The sequence below is a fragment of the Onthophagus taurus genome, chromosome 6 (genome assembly GCF_036711975.1).
Source record: "Onthophagus taurus isolate NC chromosome 6, IU_Otau_3.0, whole genome shotgun sequence".
In the NCBI taxonomy this organism is placed as follows: domain Eukaryota; kingdom Metazoa; phylum Arthropoda; class Insecta; order Coleoptera; family Scarabaeidae; genus Onthophagus; species Onthophagus taurus.
Window position 1 is genome coordinate 20,184,178 of NC_091971.1, and position 25,587 is coordinate 20,209,764.

General features: G+C 32.5%; 2 protein-coding genes across 5 annotated transcripts; one reads left to right on the forward strand and one right to left on the reverse strand.

Moving 5' to 3' along the window:
* Positions 1-392: 392 nt before the first annotated feature.
* LOC111419690 (alpha-tocopherol transfer protein-like) lies at positions 393-9,510 on the forward strand. Of its 2 annotated transcripts, none has more exons than XM_023052550.2 (4): positions 393-764; positions 1,237-1,383; positions 8,442-8,536; positions 8,606-9,510. In XM_023052550.2, exons 1-4 carry the CDS (start codon positions 671-673, stop codon positions 9,275-9,277), a joined length of 1,008 nt encoding a protein of 335 aa, XP_022908318.1. In that variant the 5' UTR covers positions 393-670; the 3' UTR covers positions 9,278-9,510. The 2 variants fall into 2 exon arrangements, with proteins under 2 accessions (XP_022908318.1, XP_022908326.1); XM_023052558.2 differs by lacking the exon at positions 393-764 and adding an exon at positions 913-982.
* Positions 9,494-25,574, reverse strand: LOC111419782 (clavesin-1-like). 3 transcript variants are annotated; one of them, XM_023052652.2, is made up of 3 exons: positions 25,377-25,574; positions 25,226-25,320; positions 9,494-10,208 (listed from the first exon to the last, which is right to left on the reverse strand). In XM_023052652.2, exons 1-3 carry the CDS (start codon positions 25,486-25,488, stop codon positions 9,555-9,557), a joined length of 861 nt encoding a protein of 286 aa, XP_022908420.2. In that variant the 5' UTR covers positions 25,489-25,574; the 3' UTR covers positions 9,494-9,554. The 3 variants fall into 3 exon arrangements, with proteins under 3 accessions (XP_022908420.2, XP_071052603.1, XP_071052602.1); XM_071196502.1 differs by lacking the exons at positions 25,226-25,320; positions 25,377-25,574 and adding exons at positions 14,409-14,814; positions 14,871-17,273; XM_071196501.1 differs by lacking the exons at positions 25,226-25,320; positions 25,377-25,574 and adding exons at positions 14,409-14,634; positions 14,739-17,273.
* Positions 25,575-25,587: the final 13 nt, after the last annotated feature.

The following is a 25,587-nucleotide window of genomic DNA, read 5'->3' on the forward strand; positions in this document are numbered from 1 at the left end:
AGATCCTAATATTTGGATGATTTTTTTTAAATTGCATAGACTTTGTGACAATTTCCGAGAAACAACCTGGTATTTCCAAGAATTATATGAATAAAAGCATGACATTGCGATTTTCGCTTTCCACACCCAATCATTATTATTAATCAATCTTCTATAAATGAAATGTTCTAAACTGTAATTTTTGCCATATATAGCATTCAAAACACTTATTAAAAAACGTTTTACAATGATTGCAGTTGTAATTAAAAGTAAAAGGAAAAAACTGTTCAAAGAGACGATTATAAAGTTGCGATAAAATGCATTCGAAATGTAATTCGGTGTGGGTTTCCCGCATTGAATCGCCTTTAATTACGCCTTGTACACCTTGACCGACCTACGAAGCGATCAACAGTTGCACCGTAGGTCTCATCTCGGCGACTACCAGCAATAATAGCAAGCGACTACTGCAACAGTGTGAATATTGCAAAAACAAATCCGTCCTCCTTACCATTCGTTCTCTTCTTACCTCTCTTGAAATCGCTTTCGCTAACCAACATCGACATTTCATATTCAATAGCCTCACAGTTCCCACTTCCTATTTCCCAACGACTTCTTGCATTTTCAAGTATTACTTTGCAGTTTTAAGTCATAAAGTTTTCTATAAATTGTGCGAGATTGGATTTATTAAGTTATGGAAGCAATTGAATATTTCGACGATGAAAGTGGTAGTGAAGATGAACAACCAGTTGTGGATTATAAAATTAAAAAAGCTAATGAAATTGAAGGTAACTTTTCTTTGGTTTTCTTTGAAACTTATTAAATAAAATTGTTTCTGTTGGATTTAAAAATAATCACATCGTTCAATATTGAGTAACACGTTGTCTCTTCTTATCTTATCGTTGTTTTTAAAATGATTCAAAACGGAAATAATCTACTCATTTTACACCAGTTCTTTGTTATTCTTTGTTCTTAAATTAAGCAATGGCATTTAAAAAATCATGGGGTAAATACATATTAATTTTATTATAAAAAAGATCGAAAATTTAATCCAATTTGTTTATTAAAACCACAAGATTGTTAATTTATTTATTAAGCAAAATTCCACGACAAATTTAAACTATAAATCAATTTAAAGACACGTTTTAAAACTAGGTTACATCGTCTACAATTCACATTACGTAACTTTTACTCGTTGCAACTTAAAAACTATAAAGTTACAACATCAAGATGCCTTTTAAATAATACAAACAATTTTAGATTGCAGAATGCCCGAAGAAGATGTTAAAGCTGAGTTAGACCTCGGTGAACCTCCAAAAGAATATTTAGAATGGGCTGAAAGAGAATTAGGTGAAACTGAAGAAGTTAAAAAGAAAAGTTTAGATGAACTAAGACAAATGATAATAGGTAAGTGGTTAAAAATAAATGAATGGATAATAAATTTATTAGATTTGACGTTTTGAAGTCATGCAAGTGTGGCTTAGTCTCCTTCTATAAAGTAAATCTAGATCACAGAAATCGGTTCCTTGTGTGAGAGCCTCCGTTTAAAGTTTATTTTGCTGTCTCCATTATACATTGCTGCAAAAGGTTTATTTCTGTCGTGTTATCCAACGATGAAACAGAAACAAAACTTTCTAAAGTTGTCATGGAAAGAAAAAGCATTATAGTGCTTTGGTTGGCCTATTTTTAAAACAACGTTATCGATCGCTTTTCGGTTTCTAATAAGACAATTTGAGAAATTGCATAGTAAATAAATAGAGCATGAGGTAAAATATATTTTAAAATTCTTTTTTTTAATGAATCAACAAGAAAATTATTTAATATTTATGAAATTCGCTTTGAGAGCGCTTGTTTTAATTTGTTTTGAAATGCATTGTTGCTTTATAAGTCACCGAGTTTTATAAATTACGATTTATAATTGCAGCAAGAAATAATCGAGGAAATAAGTAGAAGTGTGATGGAAAAACGTTCACTTGCGTAACGAGAAACGACCATTCACTGTACGATCTTTGTCGCTAAAATATTTTGTAAAGAAATTTCACTTGAATATGCGTAGGTATATTAGTTGTCATGAAACTCTCAGGTTAAAGGAAAATTTCTAATTCTAAAAATAAATTTACAACCATTAAAAGTAAGCGAAAAGTTTTATTTGCAATTACTTCCTTGGATCATATGTAAGTTGTTAAATAACTTTTACAACTTAATATGGTTCCTTTGAAAAAGTTTTAATATTCCGATAACTTTTAAAAATCGTTTAGACTTTATATGGAGAAATAATTTATGGGTAAATAATTTATGTTACAAATTATAGGTAAAAGCATCTATTTTTAGATAATCGTTAATTATACGGGTAATTAATTCTCCCTAATTTATTTCTAATTTAATTGGTTTACTTATATCTTTGTGTTGCTTTTTGAAAAATACTTTTATTTTTCTTTGACGCTGGCCTTGAACTCTCTTCTTATTGTTATTTTACATTCTTAAAACAATTTCCGCTGAGGAATGTTATCCGAACAATGACATATTGACAATAATTGTTCGCGATACATTGTTTTAAAACAAGTTTATTTTTAAAGTACAAGTTAGCAGTTAAAGTTAAATTGTTTACAAATTAATGCGGTTTATAAAACGAACAAACAATGTGAATCACAAGGTCGATTAATAACTTTTAGACTTACTTTTCATATGTTTCATCTTGTCTGATAATACCACCTACCTTAATTGAAAGATCGCAGCCAATGCGAGATCGATTCTTCCTTTTGGAAGATACTTGCGGTTACACAGTTTCCTTTGTTTCTCTTATTCACTAACTCTTACCTTACTAATAATGGAAGTATACTAACAAGCAATGTGCCAGAAGTGTCTCTTAATCCTGCAGTAGTGGCGTTCTTTCGCATAACATGGATGGTCTCATAGATCTAATTCTCAGCACTTTTCTTGTTAAAGTGTTTATCATTGTACTTTGGGACTGATTCTGTTACTTTCCTGTCACTTCTACGCTATATTTGATTTGCAATAACATCTTTACTTTAAAATACCAAGATATACTACTGAAGTTCAAATCGAAATTATTATGTACTTATTGCTTCAAACTTGAAAATTATATTACTTCTGGTAAATATAAAAATAAAACGTTTCTGGCACTACACACATACCATCTATTACAATAAAGACAAATTAAGTAAACAGGGTCAGTCAAAAAGTTATGACAAAACAAGGTTACGTTTTCTTTAATGGAACACCTGTATAATATTCCATATTTCGGTTTATCTCGAAATTCTAAATAAAATTCATGTAGCACATCATGAACCTAAAGTTAAAAACATTTTTTGCTAGCTATCTTACTTTAGGAGATAACTGACCGTTTCCATACATATCTGTTAAATATCGTTTATTGTTACTTTAATATACAATTTACAAATCAAACAGTACAAATGCTACAATAACTAAAACTGAGTGCGGATTTGGATGTTGTCTGCCTTACGGAGACTTGGCTTTGTCCCGGAATTGAATCTGCAGAGTATTTTCCCGATTCATATGTGACTTACAGGCGTGACCGACACATTAATGATGATTCGGGTGCTCGGCGTGGAGGTGGTGTGTTGTTGGCTGTGTCGAAAATGATCTCCAGTGCGGAACGACCGGGTTTGTTCGCGGACGTTGAAGCAGTGTGTGTTGCGTTGTCTAATGGCTCTTTAGTGCTTAACATATGCTGTGTTTATATTCCGCCATGTGACAATGTTGCACTCTCGCGATTTTCCAGGTCTTTAATTGATGTCATTGAGCTACACCCCAATGATGGTTTTCTCATTTGTGGTGATTTCAATATCCCGGAAATCGGGTTTTCTTTTGACCCCGTCCGCCGCTACTGTGTCCCGTCCAGGGCAACTTCTGCAAGAGCTACAGAGTTCTTGGACTCCGTCTCCTTGGCTGGTTTATCCCAATTAAATCATCATTGTAATGACTTTGGTGACGTTCTTGATCTTGTTTTTTCCTGTAATGTATTTCATTGCGAGCTTGATTTGGGTGATCATGCTTTGGTGTCGGAGGACCGTGCTCATACTACGCTAGATATATCATACAAATTCTTAATTCCTAGAAATTTATCCCACTGTAGTGAACCAATATATAATTTTAAAAAGGCATCATTTGATCAAATCACTTTGTACTTAAATGAGGTGCCCTGGCGGGATCGTCTGAGCGATGGAACCGTGGACGAGGCTGCCACTTATTTTTACGAAGTACTATCTGACGCTTTTAAACTTTTCGTACCGCGCAAACGAGTCTTCGTACTCGGTTTTCCGTACTGTTTCTCAAAAGATACTATAAAAGTAATTCGTGAAAAACGTAAGATGCACAAGAAGTGGAAGCGGTATAGAAATCGCCTCGACTATTTAACTTTTTCCCTTTTGAGGGGTCGCTCAAAGTTCCTTATCGATCGTGATTATCGCAATTTTATTGTCAGTGCGGAGAGCAGTATACGGCATGATCCCAAAAGGTTTTGGTCATTTGTTAGAGCTAAGCGCGCGACAAGTGACTCGCCTGCAGAGGTTGCGTTTGACGGTGTCACTGCTACCGATGGTGCACATATCTGCGACATTTTTTCTCGTTACTTCGGCTCAGTATTTAATGCTTCGCGGACCTCGAGCACCAGCAATGGCTCCCGTTGTGGTAGCCCACGTTTTTGCGACCTGTCTCTACAATTTGAGCAGGTTGAGATCTTGAAAGCTCTTAGAGCCGTTAACCCTTCCGGAGGGCCAGGTGGTGACGGTATACCTCCTATTATAATAAAAAATTGTTGTGAATCTCTTGGTGAACCGTTATCAATCCTGTTCAATAGATCTCTGAAAGACTGTGTCTTTCCGCTAGTCTGGAAGCGGACCTCTGTGGTGCCTATTTTTAAATCTGGCTGTAGAAGCTTGGTCGAAAACTACAGACCAATTTCTTTGTTGCCCATTTTTGGCAAGGTCCTTGAGAGCTTAATTTACAAGCCTATTTTTTACACTGTAAAAAATGTTTTGGACCCTCGACAACACGGTTTTTTTGCTGGTCGTTCGGTAGAGACCAATCTTCTCGAATATACTAATTACATTTTGCTTTCTTTCGATGACAACTGCCAGGTGGACTCTGCATAACTCGTCGTACTAAAATAAATTTTTATTGTAAGTATTAATGTAATGCTTACCATGCATGTGCAAAATACAACACCACAATCTGTTTCAAAATATGGTAGAAATCAATTTGGTATATCAGTGCACATAACTCCCCTCCCTTACATTTTTGCATATTATGGCGTCTGAGAGACATGGCGCTACCTCTCCAGGGTTAAAGGAGAAATGTCACAAAAATCTTCTGGGGCAGCTATATCGCACAGCTTTCTCTTCATTACCCTATTGTGGCTTGATGTTGTCGAAGCTTGCTGACAAAATTTCGACGATGTTGTGTTAGGAATACCTTAGGGATCCCTTGCAATCGAGTATAACATTTGTTTATGGGTCTATCGCCCAATTTGACGAAAGTTTTGTTAGAAATTCATTCCTGGAAAGTTTTTCCCATTATTTTTCTTATTGTAACATCTTCAAATTTCCTTGTCATAGACATAGACGGCATCTATTCCTACAGCAGTAGTATTGTCATCTAACTTTTCTATCACGTAGTCGTTATCCTAAAGTTTCCTTGTTTCCTGTTCTCCTGCCTGTGTGAGGTAACGTCAAATAACGGCGACTACGGTGTTTAGTCTTAATCTCCATTTCTAAAAAATAAATTTATTTCTCAATTAATTTTTGAGATTTTTTTAAGATTTTATTCTTAAAATCTATGTCATATAAACAGAGTTAAGCTTAAAATAATCACCACAACGATGCTATGTAGGAGTAAAGAAATTATTTTTGTACATTGATTGAAAATGTTGCTCATATCATCATTATATCTCAATTAGTTTTTGAGATACGATTAAGTTTTTATTCTTAAAAGCTGTAACAGTCAAATATACAGTTCATTTTAAAAACTCACCACAACGAAGTTCTGTAGGAGATAAGTAATTATTTTGGCACATTATAGGTCTGTTAAATTTACTTTTAAATGTTCCTTATTTCATCATTATATGTTAAGAGTAGTGATGGCACGGATAGTGATTTTACGAAAAGCCGGATACCGGATATTCGGCGTCCTCTTCGGCCGAATATCCGGTTATCCGGGATATCTATCCGGCCATTATGGTTATAATTTCTGGTGCATTTCTGAAATGATACCCTTTCGATGTTGCCACATTATTGCGATATTTGAATAAAAATTAAATTAATAAGAAAGCTGATAAGATATGTCAACTTATTTGGTTCCAAGATACAAAATGAACTTTTAGTGCTGATTTAACTCACGAAGCAACTCTAAAAACAGGATATTTTAATTAATAATTGGCGATATTTCCAAGGAATTAATTTTATAGTGAATTTTGCAAGCTATCGATGAAAATTGCAACATTTTATCAAAACTTCAAATATTGTTTTCTCAAAAACTAAAAGTTATTTTTCAAAATGGGTTGGTTCATTGGAAAGAGGGCATTTTTATTAACACTGCGAAATTTTCATACTCCTAATGCAAGAACTGAATTTTATACGAATTTTTTCGACGAAAATTGCAAAATTCAAAAAAATTGTCGATCATTTCATAAAGATAGTTCTCAAGCACTGAAAGTGATTTTCCAAAACGGCTTTTTGCATTAAAAAGAGCATACTTTAATTAATAATTGGTGATATTTCCACAAGGATTCTTCAAGAAATTAATTTTATAACGAATTTTGAAAATTATCGATGAAAATTGCAACATCGAAAATTTTCTCAAAACTTAAAATATTGTTTTCTCAAAAACTAAAAGTTATTTTCCAAAACGGGTTTGTTCATTGGCAAGAGAACACTTTTATTAACAGTTTGGGAAATTTTTATACTCCTATCCCAAGAACTGGATTTTATACGTATATTTAAAACTTAATCGACGAAAATTGCAAAATTCTAAAAAATTGTCGATCATTTCAAAAATTTATTTCTCAAGAATTGAAAATGATTTTTCAAAACGGCTTTTTGCATTAAAAAGAGCATACTTTAATTAACAGTTGATGATATTTCCACAAAGATCAATCAAGAGATTAATATTGTAGCGAATTTTGAAAATTATCGATGAAAATTGCAACATCGAACATTTTATCAAAACTTTAAATATTGTTTTCTCAAAAACTAAAAGTTATTTTTCAAAACAGGTTGGTTAATTGGAAAGAGGATACATTTATTAACATTCTGGGAAATTTTCAAACTCATATTCCAAGAAATCGATTTTATACGAATTATTAAAATTTAATCGGCGAAAACTGCAAAATTCGAAAAAATTGTCGATCATTTCAAAAATTTATTTCTCAAGAAGTAAAGGTGATTTTTCAAAACGGCTTGTTGCATTAAAAAGAGGATATTTTAATTAATAATAGGTGATCTTTCCACAAGGATCCTTCAAGAAATTAATGTTATAGCTAATTTTGAAAATTAGAGCCGAAAATTACAACATCGAAAATTTTATTAAAACTTCAAATATTGTTTTCTCAAAAACTAAAAGTTATTTTCCAAAACGGCTTTTTATATTAAAAAGAGGATACTTTAATTAATAATTAAAAGTGATAAAAGCAACAGTTCTATTAGTAATGAATGTGATGATGAATTACAAGCGAAGGGAAGAAAACTAGACGAAACTGCAATAAGAGATTTTATATATCGTATTGGGATTGTTACAATGAGGTTGCTAATGATAAATAAAGTAAACTTGATTATTATCTACAGTGTCCAATATCTAAAAGAGATATTAATTCCTGTGAATGGTGGAGTAATAGGTTTTTAATTTCCGGCCAAAGCCGGATATTAGGTAACTATCCGGTATCCGGCCGGGTTTTAAAAAATGGTCGGATAGGCTGGATACCGGAGTTAAGATTATTATATCATTATACTATGTTGAGATACGATTTTTCTTCTTAAAGATCAAGTTGTTCTTCTTAAAATCTATGACAGTCAAATATACCTTGCATGTTTTCGTTAAATCGGAATATATAAGATGTATAGAGATGTTTATCTATTTTATCTATTTTATCATGAAGAAATTAGATTCGGAAATGTAAATTTTGAACATAGTTTTACATTTAGAGATTAAGTATTATTAAACAGTTTTGTAAAAATCGTTAAAAATCTAGCTTTCATATAATAGATGTCAATGTAGGTCGATTTACGAATAAAAGAGTAACCTTTTAGCGCAAAGTTATAACGTTTATTTAAACGAAATTTTGAGCTTTACCATCATTCAGTGTTAGTAAATATTTTTTTTTGTGTGCGTGTTGTTGCCCACAAAAAGTTAAACATAAAAAAATATTCATACTATTTTTATAGCAATTAATTGTACGTAAATTTTAATTATTATTAAATTTAATTTTGCAGAGAAAAATGAATTCACGCCTCACAGAACTGACGACGCCTTTCTTTTAAGATTTTTAAGAGCGAGATACTTCAATTTAAAATCAGCTTATCGCTTGGTAAATATCTATTAAAACTTTCATTTCCTCAAACTTAATGTCATTTAATTTGCACAATAATTGTTGCAGTTATCAAATTATTACGATTTTAAAAGACGGAACCCAGAAGTTTTTGAAGGTGTTCGACTTCAAGATCTTGAGAAAGCCGATAAAGCTGATATAATAACCGTTCCACCTTACCGAGAACAAACCGGAAGAAGAATTCTTTTATACAGAATGGGAAATTGGGATCCTTCTAAAGTAACCGTAACTGAGTTACTTCAAGCAACAATGGTGGTTTTGGAATTAGCTATATTAGAACAACGAGCTCAAATTTTGGGTGGAATTGCGATGTTTGATTTGGAAGGTTTAACAATTCAACATGTATTACATTTAAGTCCGAGTTTAGCTTCCAAAATCGTTCAAATTATGGTTACTCACTTTCCAATGAAAATCAAAGCGATTCATATTGTAAATCAACCGTGGATTTTCGATGTCGCCTTTAATATAATGAAGCCATTTTTGAATGATCGAATGAAAGAGCGGATTTACGTTCATGGAAATGATATGGAAAGTCTTCATAAACATATTGAACCAAAATTTTTACCACGACGATATGGGGGAGTTCATGATGATCCGTGTGTGAAGGATTGGTTAGAATTTTTCTTTACGAATCCTATAATACTGAGAGAATTAAATTCTTTGGGATACACAGCAGATAAAGAAGTTATTGAACATGTTTTTGATTATTTGAATAGATAAGGATTTGAAAATGTAATGTTTGGTGTATTTCTTATTCTAATTTAGGGGTGCTATCCGTGATCTTTATCCATAATTAATTCATCACCAAAATTTTTTTAAATAAATAAGAATCTAATTTTGTGGTGTTTTTAATGAAAACATTTGGGGTGATATCTGTGATATATATATGTAACTTTTGTGGGGAAATTTCAAAATGTAACAAATAAAAATTCCAAATAAAAAATAAAACCCAACTTTATTTGTTTATTTTAATTTATCCATTAATTATTTTCGCTAATTAATCAGTATTAACCGTTTTAACAATATCTCTAATATGATCAAATTTTCTATACAAAACTTCTTGTTTAATATTATTCTGTAGAAACTCATTATTTAAAGCTTCATAATTCAAATCTAATTCACCTCCGAATTCTTTTGGTAAACATTCAGGATCGATGTGTTCTTGTAACGAATCAAAATCGTTATAATGAAACTTTAATCTATCTTTAATCACTTGTGGCAACAAAGGCATTACAACACGCATCGCAGCACTTAACAAAAATGATGATCTAACGATATGAAACACACCATCTTTCATGATAATGTTGTCCAATCGACGAATTGATCTTTTAATATTACTCGGCGTCAACCAACTCATCATTCTCATCGAAATTCCTTGGGCGTCGACTATTAGACACAATCCGGTCGATTGAATTTCCGGCTCGTCTAAAATCGATTCGATAAGTAGTGTTTCAAATTTAGCTAATTCTGATAAAGAGATTTTTGATGGGTCTACGGTGTCCGTTTTGAATAAAATTATTCTTTTTCCTTGTTTGTCTTTGTGTGGTAAAATAAAACGCATGTTCATATCCAGGTGTTTTTTGTAATTTTCTATTGGGTCCAATGGTAACCATTCGTACTCTTCAACGACGTAATTGTAATAATATTTAATCTAAAAATATTAATAAAAATTAAAATGTATTAAAAGAAATATTTTTGTTAAGTTATTAAGGAGTAAAAGTATTTTGAAGTTACAACAATTTTAGTATTTGCAATTTTTCTACGAAGTGTGTAACTTGTAATAAATTATATTCTCAACAAAATTATTTATTACTATTTTTGTTCTCCTGAAAAAGTTGTATATTGGTAATAAAATGTCTTTTATGCATTTAAAAGTTTTCCAACTATACTTTTACTCGGAGAATAAAACTATAAACAATATCGATGATTGATGACAGAAATAACAACGTTACTCTACGATGAATACGCAGTCAAATATTAGGAAATGTTTATATTGGAATAGAGACATTTTACTCGTCAAATCAATCTTGCTGTTTAAATGGTTTCTCATATGATTACTATTGCCCAAATATTCATACCATTTCGAGGAAAGCAAAATAATGCTTTCATCAGCCGTAGGCATCATTAATACGTACGTAAAAGTAATACGTTTACAAAATCTGTTGGATTACTAAAAAAAATTCTATTAAATGATTCTGCTCGTAAAGCTAGATTAAAAACGGTTTTCTATTAATAGTGCTAAGAAGAAATCTGATATGTTCCTCACAGTAATAAAGCTACAGCCTTATACCCGTTGTTACCTCTATGGGCACAGTCTGCAGATTCGGTGGCCCAGATAAAGGAGGAGATGAGTTTGACAAGTAAAAACATATTGTTATCCATAGTAATAACCAAATATCCATAATAGGAGTTTATCCATAGTAAAAACTAAACATTCATCACCACGTACAAGGATCGTTTCGGCGATGGTTTTTAAAGAACTGACGCCATCAAGGATTACATTCATGGGAAGATTCAACTTCTTCTAAAAGCTATACCAACGGCCGCAGAGCTTTAGGCGCTCCGAAATGACATGTAGCACAGTAATGTCAAAAAGGAAGATCAAATCCACTGAACTGAGTGGGCATACCAGGCTTTCGACATTTACAAAGCAATTTTAATTCAAGCAACTCTTGGCATAACCAGCGCCAACTATTCCAATCTTATGCAACACTTCATCTATGCGCATTGCTAAAACGCTTTTCTGTTGATAGTGATAAGAAGAAAACTGATATGTCCCTCACAGTAGCTACAGAGTAAAAAACTGCTCTTCAATCACGCAACCCTCTTGGCATAACCATAGCGCCAACTATTCCAATTGTATGCAATACAGGGTGTCCCGTTAAGGGTACGGAGCGGCTGTATCTCAACAACGGTAAGGCCTAGAGGTTTGGGAAAAATATCCTTATAGGCAAAGTGGGCAAGAGAAATAGCTGGAAATTATTTTGAAGTTCGTAATTTGACCGCTAGGGGGCGTAACTGCCATAGAGAAACATAAAATTCCCATTATCTCAGAAATTTAGACGATGAGGATGATTACATCATTTAATAGCTTGGATAATACCGCATCGCTTTTGTTTTGCAATATTTCTCATATCTGTCATAATAAGGGAGGGGGAGGCCAACGCGTTTTCAAATGTTTACATTTTAGTATCTCCTGAACCATTCAACCAATTTAAATATTCTTGGTCTCGTTTGAAAGAGCATTTTATGCTCTTTTAAAGGATATTTTCAGTAAGACCGTTTGGTTTAACACAAATAAGCTAGAGGGCGTTATCTGCAGCGATGACCTATTTCTGTGATTTTTGAAAAAAAGTTAAATGGAACGGTACTATTTACTTCACAGATCCTTAGTCACCATAAAATTTGCTAAATATTAGTGAAAACCGCATCTCGATATCGCCATCCGTTCTCGAATTATAGAAGAAAATGTTAAAAATTCGTATACCTCAATCTGATCACATTATCTTAACAAAGAAATCACAGAGCATAAAAATTTATTACGTAGAGCCTTCCTTCACACTTTATCCAGGCTTAGGACTGGTTCAAGACCATTTTTGAAGCGTGTTTAAAGGTCAACGGACCAACGAAACATCAACTATAACAATAAAACAAAATAAACCAAAACACTTTGAATTCTGCTCATAAATGTTCAAAATGTTTTCCATCATTCTCGATGCATTTATTTGCTTTAGTTTCGGTGGAAAAAACTGCTGCTTGAATTTCAGCCCTGGACAAGTTTCTATCTAGCTTCAATCATATTTTCCTTGGTTGTTGGTTCTTCTTGAAAAACTAGGTCTTTTAATCTACCCCATAGATAAAAATCCAAACAAGTTAGATCCGGGGAACGCGCCGGCCAAGGAGATAGACTGCCCCTTCCAATAACACGATTCGTATACAGTTCATCTAAATGCTGACGTACGTTTCGGTTATAGTGCGCAGGACAACCATCAAGCTGAAACCACATGTTCCTTCTTGTTTCCAAGGAGACGTTTTCTAAAAGGGGTGGAAGGAAAACGTTCAAAAATTCCAAAAATCGTTCTCCGTTGAGTTTTGCGTCAAAAAAATGTGGGCCTATAAGTTTTCCTTCCACAATTCCGCACCATACATTCAAACTCTAGCGATTTTGATGCTCTATCTGCCGCATCCAATGTGGATTTTGCTCCGACCAATAATGCATGTTATGCAAATTTACACCACCTGCGCTATTGAAAGATCCGTCCATAGTATTTCTGTTAAAAAATTCAATCATACTTAACAGCCAATGACAATAATTAAGTCTGTTATCATAATCGGCTTCTCTTAAGGCCTGATGTAAAATAATATGGTAGGGATGCATATTATTCTCTTGAAGAATCTTATGCACAGTTGTTTTCGGGATTCCCAGGTCGTCGGAATTGTACGTAGGCCAAAACATTAATAATATTTTCCTCGCTGCATGTTTTGCGAGTTCTTATAGGTGCCTGAATAGGTTGCACATTACCAGTTTCCCGTAATCGCCTAGCCAATCTTGAAAACACGTCTCGAGAAAAATGTCTTCTTTGTGGAAACTGCATTGCATATTCGCGCGATGCAATTACAGCATTTTCCAAACATTGAAAATAAATACGTAACATATCATACGCTGCTACGTTAGTAAAAGACATGATTGTAAAACAAAATAAATGTAACAGACAATTACTATTTGAATTAAGTTTTGACAGTTGTCAAAGCGCAATGTTTTCAACTAGTTACCATAGTTACCATGGCTATGTGCTTTGTTTTTCTCTATAAGGTGATTAGATCTGATTAAAGAAACCCGAATTTTTAACATTTTCTTCTATAATTCGAGAACGGATGGCGATATCGAGATGCGGTTTTCACTAATATTTAGCAAATTTTATGGTGACTAAGGATCTGTGAAGTAAATAGTACCGTTCCATTTAACTTTTTTTCAAAAATCACAAAAATAAGTCATCGCTCCAGATAACGCCCTCTAACTTATTTGTTTTAAACCAAACGGTCTTACTGAAAATATCTTTTAAAAGAGCATAAAATGCTCTTTCAAACGAGACCAAAAATATTCAAATTGGTTGAATGGTTCAGGAGATACTAAAATGTAAACATTTGAAAACGCGTTGGCCTCTCCCTCCCTTATTATGACAGATATGAGAAATATTGCAAAACAAAAGCGATGCGGTATTATCCAAGCTATTAAATGATGTTGTCAAAGTTATAGCTCATCGTCTAACCTTCTGAGATAGCGGGAATTTTATGTTTCTCTATGGCAGTTACGCCCCCTAGCGATCAAATTACGAACTTCAACATAATTTTCAGCTATTTCTCTTGCCCACTTTGCCTATAAGGATTTTTTTCCCAAACCTCTAGACCTTACCGTTGTTGAGATACAGCCGCTCCGTACCCTTAACGGGACACCCTGTACTTATATGCCCATCCCAGAAATGCTTTTCTATTGATAATGATAAGAAGAAAACTGGTATGTTCCTCACAGTAGTAAAGCTATAGAGTAAAAAAACTGCTCTTCATGGACGTGTACAATAGATTTTTCCAACGCAGTGCAGTTTGCAGCAGTTAGCGCCAACCTCTCAATTAAAAGAATGTTGTAGCATACTGTAACACTATCCGCGTTCCCTCAACACATTCACCCATGATCAGTCTGCGTGATGTTACCAACGTAATCGATACCACTGTGGGAATTATTCAGCCAATGAACATAAGAGTTCCTTCAAAACTAAGTTGAATAATAAAAGGTTGTAGATATCATCCTGCTTAACTTCTCTAGAAATGAGTATGGACACTCGATCATACTCACCTTCTGCTCTTTACACTCTCTCAACAGTTGTTCCTCCTTTTTGCAATCCTTGTCATACATCCTATACATCTTTTTGTTATCTCCCATCCAGTATCAATTAGTGCTCTCATTCTCTTTCTAAACTTCACAAATATTTTCTGTTCTGCTATTCTAGGCGATTTATTTGGTCCAGATTTAAACACTTGGCTTATAATGTTTTTTTATCCCTCATCCTTTGACTGGCTCACTAGAACACACAAGTTCTACATTTATGCGTTTCCGATTTACTTACTAATATCGTTTTTAATGGGTTAAAGAATTATTTCCTGTAGAGAGCATAATAATACGGACCTGACAATACCGCCACTATTTTACATACAGCAGATAAGGAACTAGTCTGGGATAAGATTCCTGCTCAGTAAGATGACTGTAATATTCGAACTGCTTCATTAAACGTTAGTTAACACGCATATCACTTCTTACATAAAAAGTTTTCCTATTCGTAGTATCCGAATTACTTTTGTTCCTCTTGACTGTTCTTTTGCTGATATTTGCTTAGCCCAAAACTTACACAACGATCACTAACTCTAGGAATAAACTGTTAAATGAATTGAATACGGAATTTGTAGTCTGGATAAAGTAGCATTAGTGTTACAACATACAACTAAGACGGCTCTAATCATATTGCATTACCTCATTTCTGAGTTGGGAATTTTATGAGTTGATTAATTCTCCTCTCTTTCTTCTTTTTGCCTATTCTTCTTTAATGCAATTTCTCTAGAAGTCGTCACTTAGGTGTCCAATTCTCCTTCTTCCAACCGGTCATTTATATCGGGAAATCATTAGTATTTGTTGTCCAGGCATTCTATTTATATGTTCTTTCCACTCCCGTTCTCTATTTTTATCCCTACAATAATATCGACTTCACATACGCGTCTTATGTTTTCACTTATTTCATTTTTCTTTTAAATGTTTACATTTCACTCGCTTCCAAATTTCTCTGTGTTTTGCGTATTCGTCTGGTCTCGGCGGTGTAAGTAATCATGACTGGTCATAACTGGTCGTAACTGATTATAACTGATCGGATTACACTTTTGTATATTCGAAATTTGGTCTCTGTTCTTGTGTACTTATTTTTTTAAATACGACCGACTGGTCCTGGTAGTTTTACCAAGGTCGTTAGCTATCGTTAATACAACCAAACTTCTCCTTACAAGTAAGGTTATCCACCTACTTGACATCCTGGTAAAAACGGCTTAAAGAATCACCATAGCCTAGCTGATTCGTTAACCCTAATCGTGCAAAAAGAGGAAGAGTATCATTTAAACACCCTGCTATTTTGTTGGTCTTTATTATTTGTTCTTTTATTTCACCTTCAATTTGCACCTAAGTGGTTCGTTAACAACTACTACTGACTTTGTTTTTTTTTCAGCTGATATCTTCATTATAAATCTCTCCACGGTTGTTATAAACGGATGCAATAATCTCTGCAAGTCTTCCTCATTCGCTGTTAATAGCACAGGATCTTTGGCGTAACATAGTAGTTTGGTTTTTTCTTCTGTAATTATTTCGTCCATTATGATATTGAACAATAAGGGACTTAACCAGTCTCGCAAATAAGCACATAATAAATACACACAAATAAGCATAGTAATGTAAACTGTCAGTTCTAAGCTCAGATAAAAGGCGAGTTTAACAACTTAACATTGTTTAAAGAGAACAGAAGAAAAACCAAACACTGCTTACAGAACTAAGTTAATGCCTGTATGTGACCTAATAGTGAATATTATTTGGATGTAAGTACAGATTTGTAGAGGATCTTTTCGGTGATGGTTTTTAAAGAACTCACACTATCAAAGATTACATTCATGGGAATATTCAACTTCTTCCAATAGCTATACCAAGAGCCGCAGAATTTCAGGCGCCCCGAAATGACATTTAGCACAATAATGTCAAAAAGGAAGGTCAAATCCACTGAACTGCTTCTATGCCCATCACAATTAATATTATCTTGGAATTACAAAGAATTTGTCAACCCAACTTAGTACTGCTTTAAAAAGTTGAGCACCATAGAAAAGAAGCATAGACTAAACGATAGAGAATTGTTTGTCATATACAAATGAATGGTTACTTTCGACATTTGGTGGAATATCCAGCACAAATATGATTTTGAAGAACGTAGTTCCAGCGATTAGGTTCTAGTTCTAAAATTATAATGGAAAACTCCATTATTATGATAATGAACTTCTTGCGTTTACGGTGACTTTACATCACTATACCTGTTAAGAGAATGCTAAATGAATCACCTGAATTAGTCAAAATCCTTCGATAGTATTTAAAATATAATATGATTTTAAAAAATCAATCCAAATCAATGGTAAATGGAGTGGGCAAAGAAGATATTGTTAATAACATATCAGAAAATAAAGAAACCAACGAATAGCACTCCTGGTTTGAAAACTAAGAGAAATCCAATATTAATACTAAAAACAATGACTATTTCGATGATCATTTAGCTAGTTATTTTTGTTAGTTCTTTGAAGGTTCTTTTTATTGTATAGTTTGCAGTTATTTTTGTATTTTTCTTCTTCTCCTCTCTGACTTCTCACACAGTTGGCGTTTCGCTATCTTGCATTCTTTTTGTTTATATTTAGGTTTTCAAGATTTTTTGTGCAATTGCTAGATGACGAGATTACGAAAGACAACATTTTTTATGAAGATGGCGATATAAATAAGTTTAACCTTTACTGATTCTTTTCTTCACAATAATACGTTGAATTGCAAATTAAAAAGCAAATATTATTTTTAACGAGTCATGCTGCGATTGTATGCCGTTTTTTCCGGAGCTTATGTATTTAGGTATCACTTTTGTTTTCACTTTTACATTTATCTATATTTACCTTTTTTTAATTGATTTCGTTTTGTGTGCTTATTTTATTAATTTACTTGGTGTGTTTGCGGCGCGCATCATTTTCAGCTAATTAATTTATTTTACTTCTTACTCTTACTTTTGGTTGCACTCTTGAATAACATTTATTTATTTGGACTGACCTGTGGTTGGCAGCTGATACATCCCAACGTCATAGTTATTAGGTCACGGTAAATTGTAAATTCGCTTAATACCTCTAGTTAATTCACGTTTAGGTAGGTCGTAACCTCGAATGAAACTGCGTGTTGCTGTTCTCCTTCGGAGCAGTTCTCTATGTAGCTTATTGTGTTTACCTTCACTTAATCATTTTATGGTTGATGTGATATCTAGTCCAGAAATATTGTGAACATATATATTAAACATAAATGATGTGGACATGATACCACAGTTGAATAGACCTATCAGGTTTACATAGAAATACATTTTATTTACGGATGAGTCAATAATAGTTCTTGAGAACCTAGAAAGTTCTATCAACAGATATATCCAGATCGTGTAATATCTAATACCAGGACAGTCGCAAATATATTATTTAGTAGAGCAAATCGCTATTGGCATTCTTGATAATTATTTGGTTACACCATTATTTTTACTAGAAAGGCTAAACGGCTGCTATTTTCTACAATTTCTTTTACAATTAGATGAACTCCCAGTGGCGATTGTAGAATACGTACTTATGCATATAAGTAATCAAATGCGATTCATGCTTGATAGTATGTCAGCCTATTTTATCCTGGAAGTGTCGTAGTCCTTGGATAGGTCGAGAAAGATAATTAGATCTCTTGTCTCTAAACAGTTTTAAATTTCTGTTTCCTGAAAGTACCTACACTGAAAGAAATAGATTGTACGCATCGTATTATAGAAAAAATATTATACATGCAGCAATTCATTGTATTATATTCATTATATTTATTGTACTGAATACAATCTCGTCTCGCTGTCACTTTTCGTAGTAAACGTATTATACCTTATAGTATATTTTTAGTGCATAGTACAATCAATTTCTCTCACATCAGTGTAAAAACGTTGGTTGTCTCCAAACGAAGTAATTACATGGTTAAGAAATAGGATAATAGTTACATTCAACATCATTCGTAATAAGATCTGCATCTTAACAAGAAAAAACATTTCTAATAATACTTAGAATTTTTTAAGTTGATATACGAAAGCTTTTCATTTTCATGTAAGGTGTTTTCTTTTATATATTTTTATTTATTTCATTATAAAATTATACGAATGAATGTTATTAATAAAACGTATCCATTACTCCATACTTTTGATTGCAAAATCTGAATTTATGAATTTAAAGTATTCTAAAAAAAATAAATTTTAAAGTTAAATTTTTGTTTGGGATTTTGCCAGTACGACGACAAATCAATGTTTGTAGAGAAACGGTGAATTCTGTTGTTAAAGAATTGATACGGTTTAATAAATAAATAATTAACTATCTTCATTCAGATTAGCAAACTTTTTTATTATATCTTTTAAGTTTACTTATTCAGCAATTTCATGCTCAGCTACCAAAATGGCCAAACAATTAAGACAATTTTGTGTAGCAGTCGTGCATAGAACGTCCTTAATTAAGTTCTTATTCGTTAGCAATAAGAACTAATATTTAAATCTACTTTTTTTCTATTTTATATATTTGGTATATTTTCCTGCTATTTGATATTTTTTACTCAACTCGCGCTTTGTATGAGAAGTTTTTTTTTCTTTTTCTAATACGGTGTAGTTACCCTTGACCCAAAATTTGTCCCCCATCAATTTTTCTAAAACTGTCATGTAATGTTGCATTTTAGTAGTTTCAGGAAATATTTAATGCTATCCATGTCTGTAAAGTAGACTTGCTGCAATAAACAACTTTCCAGACTTTGAGGTCTGGACTATTACGCAAGGGTTCTTGAGGTACTATTCAAGCCCGTTGTTATCAAATTATCTAGTCTATGTTTTTAAAAACACAAGAGGGAAAGTTATATCAGGACCTTTCATGAGAAGCGGAAATGGCCTTTTTTAATAAAAAGGAAACAATTGAGGTATTCTTTACCTTAGTATGACCTCCGGTTTTCTCTCTTTCGCAATATTAAGACACTACATCTTTTTTTTGTAAGATTGACACTCTATATCGTGAAGTTTCATCATCGAAACAATGGTTAAAGGGTTCATGCTTTTGAATGAGTAGTGGTCGCTTGCGGCGTTTACCTCGCATCGCGTACACTACTCGCGTGTTTCGACTTGTTTGCGTTATATGTTAAAAAGAATAATGCGCTCGATATCTTACACTCATAGGATTTTCCCGTATCATTTCTTCTGATTATTGAAACGCATTATGAAATATTTTGAAAGTATTATATTTCAAAAATCGCAACTTTGTACGTATTTTACTTATATTGATTTTCACTATATATTTATAATTTTGATAATCAAGACCATCTTTACAATGGAGAGCGACAGGAATCTGAAAATGAACATCTACCTAAATTAAGTGAATGGATGGACCACCTGAGGCTCCATTTGAATTTATTGGAAGTTCTTTAATAAATGACCAAATTTTATAATTTACAACGTCTAAACTACCATTCAATTCTTTCATGATGAATTGATTGGAAAAGTTGTAGACGAAACAAATTTGGTTTAGATATATCACAACAGAACAACACCGTAAACATCTTTGTATGCGGAATCAATGGTGTCGACGTTTATCTGAGAACCGATTTTGTTTTGTAATCGTAATAACTGCGTATTACACACAACTCAGAAGAGAAAAGGTATTAGTAGAAAATACACATTTCCACTCCATTCTTTGAGAAAACAATGTCATATATTATTATGTTATAATTTTTGTTATTATTGTTACTTTTTTTATTTTTTTCGTTTTTGACTTTTGTACATTTCATGCTTAACATTGTATGTTTCATGATCGCACAATAAATACTATTACTACTACACACAGAAGATAAGTGCCTATAAAAATATTTACATTTTACGAATATCAGAGACCTAATCCAGTAACACATGCAAAACTAAATAAGATGCAATGCCGTTGGTGGTACAGGAAAATTCGGTAACTCCATTATTTTCTTAAAATGTATGTTAAATAAGGTAATTATAAAAAGCTATGTCTGCAACAATTCTCATTTCCCTGCAAAAATTCTATCGCTCGCTACTTATTTCACTTTGTGAATTCCTTGTATAACCCAGCTGCCCGAAAGTATTTTGGAACAAAGCGTAACTAATTTCGAATAAATTATTGTTTCTCTTATATTGTACATATGTGTAGAGCGTAGAGACGTCATTTATTGTTGCTAATTTTGGTTTAGTTTGCGCATGACCGATCCGTTGTTGAAACGGACTATTATTGATTATTGGTTTGATCATTATTTGATTTTTAGTACGTTCCGAACTTTATACCACAACAGACGTAATAATGGCGTCGTTGTCAAAGAAGTGTAAAATTGCAGTTAGTGTATGGTGCAATGATCTTATTTGATGAAAAAAAGACACAACGTATATGGATGAAGAAATGGTGTAAGAAAAGGAAAAGGCATAGACATATTAATTTACTAAACTGCATACAAAGTTGTGGGTCAACGGATTATGTAAAATACTTGAGAATGGACTATGATACATTTCAAGAATTTTTAAAACTTTGTTAAGCTACAAAGGCTACAATGAGATTTCTAACATGTGGAGGAACTTTTGAGGATTTAAAATACTCTTGTATTATTGTCATTTTCCTGGAGAACTTTTATACCAGCATACAAAAACTGATGTTTCTTTTTCGTCCATGATAATGTGGGCATCATGGCTAATCGTTTCAGGATTTTACTAAATCCGATTGGAACCAATTTACACGTGCCTTACATAACTTTTTACGCAAAAGAAGTTCAAATTATATGTCAAATCAGATGAGAACGTCAGATGTTCTCGTGGAAGATAACTTGGGAGATTTACTGCCACTAGAGGTTACACAGTATATTATATCAACTGAACCAAACAAATTTGCGATTTAAAGAATATTACAATAACGCAGGAGCAGTTGATTTTCAGTTTCGTTTTGTTCATTAAATGATATTAGTTGATGGTAACTTTACACTTTTTTACACTAAAAACATTGACAGGTTCGGATACAAATTTCATATCACAATTCTTTTTCATTTATGTTAAGACCAAGTAATATTGTAACTAGCTGTTACAGTACTCTAGATGCTTGTGAAACTGCAGAGGTAGTGATCAGAAATTAGAACTGCGTTGCTAAATAAAATTTAAGTACATACATGTGATGTCAAAGCCACATAGAGGAAAAGGAAGAAGCTTGTAAAAGCAAAGAACAAAGATTCAGATTAAAAACCTTCAGATCAGATTTGCAAGTAGTATTACTGGCACTAAAAAATGATGTATTACAAAACAAAACTAGCAGTTTACAACATGACATTCTTTGATTTGCAGATAATTGTTCATGTTCTGATGAGAATTAAAGCAAACATTCCACAACAAAAAGCTGTACCGGCTATACTTTCATCTGTATGCATACTCGTAAATCTGTGTCATCGATCATATAACGATTGACGAGTCTAATGCTATATAAAGATTTATTAAGTTGGAAACAATACATCCTATGAAGCACGCAAGATTTGTCACAAAAAGGTATTTTATTTTAATTTATACCCGCATATGAACAATTATTGCCATTGAGTTTCCAAATTTACCCTTTTCTTTAAAAGTTGTAATTAGTTTGATGAAAGCTTTGCTAAATATGGATACTGGCTAAGTATTGACAATTTTTACAGTTCTTTTGAATTGACTGATTTAATTGCATCGTTTTATACTGACGATTACAGGACTAAGTAAAAAGCCATGGTGATAAGATTTAAAGACAAGCGCGATACGTATTTTTTTTAACTATTTATAGTATAAATATAGGACAATTTGCAAATGATAAGATAACGAAACTAAAAGTGGCCATTGATGATAACTTTACAATGATCGACCACTTCCTGGAAAACGCGGAAAAAATGCTATATATTTTTTATCAGTCACTTTGCTTTTATTATGTTTTGTATACAAAAACTGGAGCTTCTATGATACATCTAGTGTTTAGGATAAAGCTCATAGAAAAACACGTGATTACTCCACCATCAAAAAAAAACTGATGTCTTAAATGTACTGATAGAGATAAAAGAAAAGGTATAAGAAATCGTTATAAAGATTAGTGATGGAACGGATAAAGATTTTGCGATAAAATGAATTTTTTTGATGCTGATTTAACTAACGAAGCAACTCTAAAAAGAGGATACTTTAATTAATTATTTAGCGATATTTCCACAAGGATCCTTCAAGAAATGAAATTTATAGCGATTTTTGAAAATTATCGATGAAAATTGCAACATCGAAAATTTTCTCAAACTTTCAACTATTGTTTTCTCAAAAACTAAAAGCTATTTTGCACAACGGGTTGGTTCATTGGAAAGAGAACACTTTTATTAACACTTTGGGAAATTTTCATACTCGTATTCCAAGAAATAGATTTTATACGAATTTTTTAAACTTAATCGGCGAAAATTGCTAAATTCAAAAATATTGTCTATCATTTCAAAAATTTATTTCTCAAAAACTGAAAGTGATTTTTCAAAACGGCTTTTTGCATTAAAAAGAGGATACTTTAATTAATAATTGGTGATATTTCCACCAGGATCCTTCAAGAAATTAATTTTATAAGGAATTTTGAAAATTATCGAAAATTTTCGCAAAACTTCAAATATTGTTTTCTCAAAAACTAAAAGTTATTTTTCAAAACAGGTTGGTTAATTGGAAAGAGGATACTTTTATTAACATTTTGGGAAATTTTCAAACTCATGTTCCAAGAAATCGATTTTATACGAATTTTTAAAACTTAATCGGCGAAAATTGTAAAATTCGAAAAAATTTGCGATCATTTCAAAAATTTATTTGTCAAAAACTGAAAGTGATTTTTCAAAACGGCTTTTTGCATTAAAAAGAGGATACTTTAATTAATAATTGATGATATTTCCACAAGGATCCTTCAAGAAATTAATTTTATAGCGAATTTTGAAAATTATCGATGAAAATTGCAACATCGAAAATTTTCTCAAAACTTCAAATATTGTTTTCTCAAAAACTAAAAGTTATTTTTCAAAATGGGTTGGTTCATTGGAAAGAGGATACTTTTATTAACATTTTGGGAAACTTTCATACTGATATTCCAAGAAATTGATTTTATACGAATTATTAAAGTTTAATCGGCGAAAATTGCAAAATTTGAAAAAATTGTCGATATTTCTCAACAACTGAAGGTGATTTTTCAAAACGGCTTTATGCATTAAAAAAACTTAAGAAGAGGATACTTTAATTAATAATCGAAAGTGATAACAGCGACAGTTCTATTAGTAACGAATGTGGTGATGAATTACAAGCGAAGAGAAGGAAATTAGACTAAACTGCAACAAGAGATTTTATATATCGTATTGGGATTGTTACAATGAGGTTGGTAATGACAAACCTGAAATAAATAAAGTTGTATTCAATCAAAAAACTCCTATTGGGGTTGAACTTGATTATTATCTGCAGTGCCACCACCTAAGTGAGATACTAATTCCTGTAAATGGTAGAGTACCAAGTAATAGGTTTTTAATATCCGACCAAAGCCGGATAGTTGCCGGATATTCGTTCCACCACTAATAAAGACTAAAAAGTTTTTTATGTTTTTTTTTTCACCGTGGTTCCAGCTTTAAAAACCCTCCTTTGAAAGAAAACTATAAAGCCGAATTTAACTTTGGACCAGAGGAAACTAATTTAGTGGCATAATAGGCCAGGAATTAGGACCACCCCATCCAATCGATCCGGTGCATAATTCCGATATAAAAGTTCATGAACAATTTGAGACTATTTTCTGGAACACTCATTATTTTGTAGTTACATAGTCTAACTTTGTTGGAAAGACGTCTTCCAGTTATGTTGATAAGCTGTCATTTGAAAATTGTTCTCAAGTAAATGTTCCATTAATAAAGTATGGATCGATCAATTCATCTCTGATTATACCACACCAAATAGTAACAGATCAAAGTCTTTGATATTCTAGAGTCTAGAGGTTTTCAATGATCCAGGTGCATATTCACTTGATTATGATTCATGAAAGTAGACTCATTAAGAATAAAATGCGTTATGAAACACCACCTGTGCTGATTTCTCAGAATTGAAACAAGGATGTCATACCACCACTAGCCGCATTAGAGTGGGTATTAAATAAGAATTCATATTTGGTTGCGTCAGTTAGTACTATTAATTACAAATTTTCGAGATAGGGAAATTCGGCGCAAATTTCTGAGCACTCTGTATAATTAAAAAAAAAAGTTTTCAAAGATTATGTAAGCTATGAATCCTGTTTATGCAACTCCTGAGAATATTTGGGCTGACTCGTGGAGTGCATCTGCGAAAATTTTCGAAAAAACTGGAATATCTGAGAAATGCATGGTGCAAAATTTAGACTCAGCTCGTCGTGACAGACCCTCTACTTCAACGAATTCTTCTTATTTATAACTTATTTGTTTCTTATCAAACTTATATCACGTAATTATTATAAACCTCAAAATTTTTAAAAATTTATTACAAATTTGGTATTACTGTTTAAAATAAATTCGTACGTTCAGATTTTGCAATCAAAAATATAGTGCCATTGAAAAAATTGGTCACGACATTCACACGACCTTACAAATAAGGCCAAAAACATTTACAAAATAAACCCATAAAACAAAAATAATAAAGAAAAACCCAACAATAAACCTGAATTATAATTCTTATTTTCGTTTCGCTAATATTGCTTTTCTTTTACTATTGACCTTAACCTTTACAATGTGACATGAAAAATACTTAATTACAAATTAATTTTACTTACTCCTTTAAACGCTTTTTGTACGTTAAAGTTTAGTCGATGTAAAAATCTCAATAGGAAGGCATCATCCGTGCGTAGAAGTCGATAATTTTCGTCAGCTGGTAACAAAAACAAATATTATAATTACGTTTCTTTGTCTTTTAGTGATTCTTACCTAAAATGAGCTGTCTTAATTCTTCGATTCTTTGTTTTATATCATCGGAATTGAGCTCTTTTCCTTCGAAATCGATGATTTTCTTTTTCTCCATTTCACTCGAACTCGTCATTCTAAAACTTTATTTCGATATAAACTATTTATCAAAACCCATATAGCATAAAACCAGATATTTATCATCAACGGGTTGGCCTTCGAACCGTGACTGTGC